The 7651-nt window shown below is 43.2% G+C and overlaps 1 protein-coding gene across 1 annotated transcript; it reads left to right on the top strand.

Moving 5' to 3' along the window:
• Positions 1–303: 303 nt before the first annotated feature.
• SUMO2 (small ubiquitin like modifier 2) lies at positions 304–7215 on the top strand. Its single transcript, XM_063175495.1, has 4 exons — positions 304–455; positions 1805–1936; positions 4926–4997; positions 6521–7215. Exons 1-4 carry the CDS (start codon positions 435–437, stop codon positions 6581–6583), a joined length of 288 nt encoding a protein of 95 aa, XP_063031565.1. The 5' UTR covers positions 304–434; the 3' UTR covers positions 6584–7215.
• Positions 7216–7651: the final 436 nt, after the last annotated feature.

Raw genomic sequence — 7651 nt, 5'->3', positions numbered from 1 at the left:
TGCCCGCCGCGCGGGGCGGGGCAGGGGCGCGCGCACGCAGCGCGCGGGCAGCGCGGCCGCGGGCGCGCGCGCGCCCCTCCCCTCCCGCCGCCGCCGCCGCGTTATGTAACGGCCGCGGGGCGCGCGCGCGCTCCCTCCGCCGCCCCTTCCCCCTCCCTCCCGCCTGACCCCCCCCGCCCGGACCTGGCTCCGCCCCCTCCCCGCGCGCCGGGGCCCAATGGGCGGCGGGAACGCGCCCGGGGGGGAGGGGAGAGCGCGGCGGGTGCGCGCACGCACAGCCGCGGGGCCGCGCCTTGCCCCGTGCGTGCGCGCTCCCGGCCCCCCCCGCCTTCCCCTCTCTCTGTGTCCCTCTCTCTCCCTCTCTCCGCCGCGCTCGGCCGGCTCTGCCCCCCCTTTGTGCGCGCTCCGAGCCGCCCCCGCATCGCCGACTCGCCATGGCCGACGAGAAGCCCAAGGTGAGGCCGGCGCGCTCCGCAGCTCCCGCCGCCGCGCTCGGCCCCTCAGGCGGCGGCCCCGGCCCGCAGCCCCCGCGCCGCCTTTGCGCGCCATTTTCCTGCGCGGGTGGGGGGGGCCGAGGCCGCGGCTCCCGGGGCGGGCGGGGGATCCCCGGGGAGAGGGGGAGCGAGCCCGGGCCGCCTTCCCGCCCTCCGCGGGGAGAGAGGCAGGTCTGGAGGCGGTTGCTGCTGCCTTCCTCCTCCTCCTCCTCCGCGGCCGCAGCATCCCCGCCGGCTGCCTCGGCAGCCGCTGCCCTCACGGTCCCCGCGCGGCTCCGGCCCCTTTGTGCCGCCTCTGGCCCCGCTCGGGCCCGGGGGGGCCGCGGGGGCTCCGCTCCGCACGGCAGGAATTAACAGAGGCCGCCGCCGGGGGGTTGGCTTTTTTTTTTTTTTTCCCTTTTTTTTTTTTTTTTTTTTCTTCTTCTTCCTTGGCCTTTTTTTTTTTTTTTCCTCTCCCCTCACCCTTCCTTCCTTTTTTTTTTTTTTTTTTTTCCTCCCCCACACTATTTGCAAACCGAGTTGGAAGTGGCGAGGGCGCGGGGCCGCGCGCGGGCTGACACATGGCGGGAGCCGGCTCGCAGCAAGGAGCGAAAACAAAGCTGGAACTGGGGGTGCCGGAGAGCCCCGGGCGGGACAGCCCCGGGCCCCGGCCCTGAGGCCCGGCCCGAACACGAGGGACGCAGCTGGAAGTTGATCCTCCGCAGTTTTCCGCTCCGCGAGGGTCGGGCTGCTTGATGTGGAGTTTTTTTAAACATTTTCTGAAGGAGAAGACCTGGCCCGTTTCAGGTTTTATCAGGCACTTTAAAGTATCTGCAAAGTTTTTTTTAATAAGGACATCAAACGGTAGGAAAAAGTTTGAGGTGCAATGAGAAAGAGCCTTGCTGCTAGATGGGCGCACAGTTATAACACAAATCAGCTATAACAGATCATAGGTAACTTAATTCCATTCAGTGGGTACACTGGTGTTGCATATTGTTGTGCTTTTAAAAGAAATAACTTTTTAATTTTTTTTAATCTGTTTTGAATGCCTGGCCTGGTGGTAATTCTTCATTGCTAAATTTCCAGTCTACAGAATGACAGCTAATATCAGATTAATTTTTTTTGTATGTGGCATTTTTCCTTTAAATTTTCAACTGAAAAGTGCTGACCTTTATTCCCTAATTCAAGGTTTCAAGTCAGTAAACAGCTCTAATATCTTTATTTCCTCCTTTTCAATAACCTGTTGCACTTTGGTAAAATGTTAACTTCTTGTTTCATACCTTTTTTAAAAAGTGTTGGTTATTTTTTTTTTTCTTTTATTTCCTCCACAGGAAGGAGTGAAGACTGAAAACAATGACCACATTAATCTGAAGGTGGCAGGGCAAGATGGGTCTGTGGTGCAGTTTAAGATTAAGAGGCACACACCACTTAGTAAACTAATGAAAGCCTATTGTGAACGACAGGTATGATCTCAGGAGAACGGTGTCTGGGGAAGAGCTGCTCTCCATGGGATGGAGGAAAGCAGTTGAAGTCTTAAAACTTAAGTAAATACACAAAATGATAGAGATGGAACAGAAACTAATTGTGCTGTGCAGTGCTGTCCTTGGGCTCTGTCACAGGGTGGACTGAGAGGGTTGTGGCAGGAAATGGGTGAAATAAAGATCCGTTGTCATTTACGAAATCTGTATTTATAGGTGGAGGCTTCTGGGAGGTAACTGCTGCTCTAATGCTCAGAAATATTCCTGTGAAAGGGGTGGGTTTGGGATGAACTTAGGGGAGAGAGAGTTAAGTGATAATCAGGGATTTTTATAGCTCTGAGTGACTTCTTGGACTGTTGGCTTCTGATTGATTAGCTTAATTGTACTGAGATGAGAAGATACCTTGAGAAGGAGCTTGTACATTTAATGATGAGCTTTGTTTTTTCTCTTGTGTCCTGGCTGACAAATGAATCTTCTGAGAGACCCACACACCCCATGTGTTTGCTGATGTGGTGGCAGCTGCAGCCACAGTGAGGCAGCTATTGCAAGTTTTACAAACACCTGTTTGAGTTGAGCTGTGGAGCTCTTCCTTCTGCAGCTCCTGATTTGGGGAATTTTGTCTCTGTTATCCATGATATTTTTTAGTGACTGTCAGCCTTCAAAAAGTTGTACACCTACATAAGTGTTCAGAATTAGTGAATTTTTAGTTTTTTTTAAAGCATAAATACTCCAGGATACTGTTGCATACAGTAAAGTCAGTATAAGATACTGGTGCAGCTATTTCATCACCAGGAAAAACCCCTGTGATTCACATAGAGAGTGGTAAAACCTCTTTGGTTTGCCCTGTGCCACAACAGAATAAAAGTAAAGACAGGAAAAATTAGCTCTTGCTGAACATGTGAATGTGTTCTTGTATGGGTGTTCTGTGGAGAAATTAGTGAATGTTGGAAGCTGTGAGTTTGTTTTTCCTACCTCACTCATACAAACTCTTGTTCTATTTTGCAAATCACTGTGTTGCTTTTTCCAGTCATAGAGTGCAGTTACATCTGTCTTTCAGGGAATTTGAGGATTGGTTGTCTATGAAGTATAAAACATTTTGAAGTATCATTCATTCTTAGTTACTTTGAAGCAAGCAAAAGTAATATTCCAACTTGTCTTAGATTGCCAAAATGCTTAAAAAAACCCCAAAACCAAAGCCAGCAAAAAAAACCCCAAAAATCAAACAAAACCAAACCCAGGTATCAACTGGAGGAAAAACATCAGTAAATCTTGAGAATGGGAGACATTTTTTCTGATCTTAGTTTTAAGCTAGTAAGTATCCAAAGAATATTTTTGTGGATGTGGATTTGTCTTTAGGTGCTTCCTTCTGAAATTTTGCTGCATGTTTTTGAACAAAAACACATTTGTTCTGCATGTCTCTACAAGTTAGATTTTATTCATGTATTTATTTACCTAACTAGTACACCTGAACTTAAATCCTTAATTTTGGAGAGGTGATAGAGAACTTAGCAGCTATAAAGGATGATAATCATGTGTTATGTGTAGTAGATCTAAAATGGAATTAAATTTGAGTGACCTGTTGAGAAGACTATTTGTGATTAAGTGGTGAAAAAACCACCCATGGACCATACTTCATGTTTTGTGGAGACTAACCTCACCAAAGGACAGTTTTTCAGTATGTTTTCAGCTAACATTTATTTAGCTCATAAAGTTGTTATGAACCTGGAAAAAAACAACACTCTGGGAATAGGAAATGCATGTTTCAAGAAGCACAATGTCAGAGCAAAGGGCTCAAAGCAAATGTTGCTGTGCAGAAATGTGTTGCTGCCACGAGACTGAGCCACACACTTCCTTAGAGCAGATGATGTTCTGAGTGAGTGCTGCAGTGTCCTGATCATGCTGGAGGAGGCATTTTGCTGTGATCCATAAAGTTAATAAAAAAAAAGTTTACTCACATTTATTAAAATATTTTTCCTGACAAATCTGCTCCTCAGAAATAATTACTGCATTGTTTTCTGTTGTGTGTGACATCCTCTCTTGCCAGGCTGAATGGAGGCTTCTCTTCTAACTCAGAGATGCCAAAGCACGACCCTGCAATCCATTGAATTGCCTCAAAACCAGATTGGGCTCTTGGTTATTAGATACTCTGGGCAGAATGGTTAGAGCTGGAAAGGAAGTTTGTGTCCCCAAATGTCACTGCCCTGCCTTTGCAGAATGTGTGGGGCTGTAAAATACCCTGCAGCTCTCACTGGTGACTTTGGAGCTGATGTTATCAGTGGGAGAGGTTGGTTGTTACTCCCAAGTTTCATCCTCACCTGAGCCAACAGACTGAAAAATGTGAGATATTCTTTTAGGGATGGAAGAGGTCAGTAAAGTGGGTGTTGTGTGGTAGAAATGCTTACCCAAAATACTGGCTGATTTCTGGAAGTAGAGAATTCCTTTATTTTTTCCATCTGTGCATGGAAAAACTTGATACATAGATTTCTTTATAATAGGAATTGGAGGTTAAAAAGTTCCCATTTTTTTACTCTTTGCTGCTGCAGACTAATTTTTTTGTTGCATTTCTGGAAGAAATATTTTAGAATACCTTTGTTTTTGGAGGAGGTCAAAAAGGAGTGTTGAGTGTCATTGTTGGACATTTATTACCCAGAGTGTTGCACCTGGTTTTTGAAGTGAATTACTCAAAAGCACAGTAAACCTGCTGGCCTTGGGGTGTTCAGAAATGGCTTTATTTAAACTTAGTCAGTGGGGGCACTGTTGCTTCTCATGAGTTGTTGGACACAATGCAGTGTTTAATACAAAACAGATTGCAGGGATTTGGAGTGAAATGCCTAAAAGTCAGGGCATAAGGGAAGGATGGAATCTCTGGTGGCTTTTAATGATGATGCTGCAATTCAGTAACAAGTTCAAGAGTAAACTGCTGAGAACTCTTACACCAGGTTTATTTCCCTTTGTGTTGTTTCTCTTTGTCCAGGGGTTGTCAATGAGGCAAATCAGATTCCGGTTTGATGGGCAGCCAATTAATGAAACAGACACACCTGCACAGGTAAACAGCACCAGCAAGGCTAAAGAACTGTTTGAAATTTACTGCAACAGTTGATGCTTCTGTTTCCTATCAAATACTTATGTAAATGTGTGTATTACTGATAGAACTGGATCTTTTTTACCATTATTTTGGTGTAACTACTTTAGGATAATCAGAAATGGAATCCAGGACTTGTGGTGTTTTGAATAATAAATCTGTATCACTGTTATAATAATAAAACAGAAAAATTTAAGTACAGTGTACAGATAGTGAGTCCTGTAAGACTTTTACTTTATTGATTCATGGCTCTGAGATAAGGATGGTAAGTTAAGAATTGAGTTTTTCTTGAAGCAATGGCTTTATTTTTTATGTAAAAGCTTGCCAGGATGTTATCAGAGAGATTCTGTTTGCAAGCTTGCATTTGTAATACAAAAGTAATTTCTGTTGTTTGTGATCTGAAGCTGTTTCAGTAGCATGGAATTAATGAATATGGTGAAGTTTGGGTTGTCTGTAAGTGTTTGAATGAAGGCCATTCCAAGAACAGAATGGTTCCCTGTGGCCCTGGAGCATTTTTCTGTCCTGCTCCACAGAGCTGTTTAATCAGCCTGACCAAGTGATAGCTTTATCTGCTGTTCAGAACCACTTGTAATGAAATAACAGACTTTAGTTTTCAGTTCTGAGTTTTCCAAGCTGTTGCTTCAAAGATTGTGCCTCTTGTGGCCCCAATCTATGCAACTTTTTAATTTGCAATACTGATAATTGAGGCAACAGGATGATTTTTCTTTTCCATCCACATTTTGCTGAAGCTTAGACCAGTCTGTGGTAATTGGCATAGACCAGTTTGATTTCCTGAGCAGCAACTGAGTCTGTTTAGAAATATAACTTGAATTAGTTATAGCAGCTCCACTTTTGGTACAGATTTTGTCAGTAGGTGCCATTAACATCCCAGGAACATCAACTGTAAAACTTAGAGTGAAAAAAGAGAATGATATTAATGAAGTTTTGCTGTTCTTCACTGGCAATTGTTACATGATTACATGCCAAGTGTTTTTAATTTTTTTTTGTGCTTGCTGATCCTTGGTTTTACTGCCTGGTTGGGCAGAGGCTTCAGTTCCAGTCTGCTTCCCCATTGCTGTAGCCATTTGAGCAGCAGCAGCCAACTGGAATTGTGGCAATGTTTTAAGGTAAACTGAGGGAGTAAATAGGAGAACAAAGGTGCAATGGCAAAGCAGGCAACAGAAATCAAATGTTATAAATCTGTTTCTTAGGAGTCACACAGTGTACCCTGAAGTTAGTACTAGAATTCATTCTAGGTCAACAGTTATCAATTGGCGTTTTTTTTTTTTCTGTGCAGTTTCTTTGGTTTTTACTTTGGTGAGTTTTGTTAAATGTACAAAAGGGTGGTGGTGGAGGGGAGTGGGGCTTCTCTGGTTAAGTTGTGTAAAAAGTAAACATAAAGTCAAGAACTGTAAGAACAACCCAGGCTGCTGTAGAGATGTGAGAAGAGTTAAAAAAAAGCCCTTTTTTCTTTTTTTCTGCTGTAGTTGGAAATGGAGGATGAAGATACAATTGATGTGTTCCAGCAGCAAACAGGAGGAGTTTACTAAAACAAACACACAAAAAAGAACCTGCTACTTTCCTCTCCAGAACTGTGCTCCCACAGGCAACACTTCACAATTAGAAAAATGAGACTTGGTTCAGCCACATCCTGACTACTGCAGTATAGTTTTCTCTCTTCTCTCTGATTTTTTTTTTCTTATTCCTTTTATTGTACATAAAGTAACTGGTGATGTGCACAGGCATAATGCATATTTTTTTTTTAACTAAATGGCCAATGGTATGTTTTGATCAACATTTAATGGAGATGGGGTGGGAAAACAAACTGGTTCTGTGAAAATGCCCCTCTCTCCGTTAGTGGCATGCTCCTTCTACTTTTACAGAATCACAGAATAAGCCGAGTTATCTTTATATTCCAGTAAGTTATTTTGCTCTCACTGTTCAAAAACAAAAACCTTGCATACCTTGTTTGATTGGATAATTTCAATGTTTTTCTTTTATCATTGTAAAACCAAGGGCAATTTTATAACTTTTTTGTACGTAGCTGTTACATGTAGAGCAATCTCTGTCTAAGTAGGGGTAAATTACTCTTTAAAAAAAAAAGAAAAAAAAAAAAGTCCTAGATAGTTTTCCCTTCAAGTAAAACGTCTTGTTGTTTAAATAAACTTCTTGTTTAAAATAACCAGTTTTCTTTCTTTTTCTGTGGAATAATAGTACTCAGCAGCTGTATTTCTTTCTCTGCAGCACTTTATGCTTCTCAAATCTCTGCTTTCTCTGTGGTAAGTAAGCATAATCCCCCCTGTCTAGGCAGAAGACTGTTTAAAAAGGAAAGGCTTCCTTGTGGTCTATCAGTCATCAGTTGAACTGGAAATAGAAGTCAGTTTTCTCTTATTTTGATTTATTTTGATTTTTTTTGTGAATGTTCTGCTAAGCCAAAACTGTTTGATTAGGCAAACTGCAAAATACTGAATTACTTAGTAATGCCTTTGGGTTGAGCTCTTCTTGTCAGTCTTTGTTAGAAGCATCAATATTGTTGTTACAGTAGTTTATTTAAGACTCTGTATTTGAATGCTTATTGATGTAAACATCAAGTTTAAGAGAGCAAATAATTTCATTAA

Source organism: Melospiza melodia, chromosome 24, assembly GCF_035770615.1.
Source record: "Melospiza melodia melodia isolate bMelMel2 chromosome 24, bMelMel2.pri, whole genome shotgun sequence".
In the NCBI taxonomy this organism is placed as follows: domain Eukaryota; kingdom Metazoa; phylum Chordata; class Aves; order Passeriformes; family Passerellidae; genus Melospiza; species Melospiza melodia.
Note: the sequence above shows the minus strand (reverse complement) of the source record. Positions and strands in the feature narration are given on the sequence as shown.

What these genes read in the sequence shown, in the direction of transcription:
- SUMO2 (XM_063175495.1), top strand. Translation starts at nt 435, where the DNA reads ATGGCCGACGAGAAGCCCAAG. An exon ending in AAGCCTATTGTGAACGACAG is followed by an intron (nt 1,937 to 4,925) that starts GTATGATCTCAG and finishes CTCTTTGTCCAG; the next exon opens with GGGTTGTCAATGAGGCAAAT. An exon ending in AAACAGACACACCTGCACAG is followed by an intron (nt 4,998 to 6,520) that starts GTAAACAGCACC and finishes TTTCTGCTGTAG; the next exon opens with TTGGAAATGGAGGATGAAGA.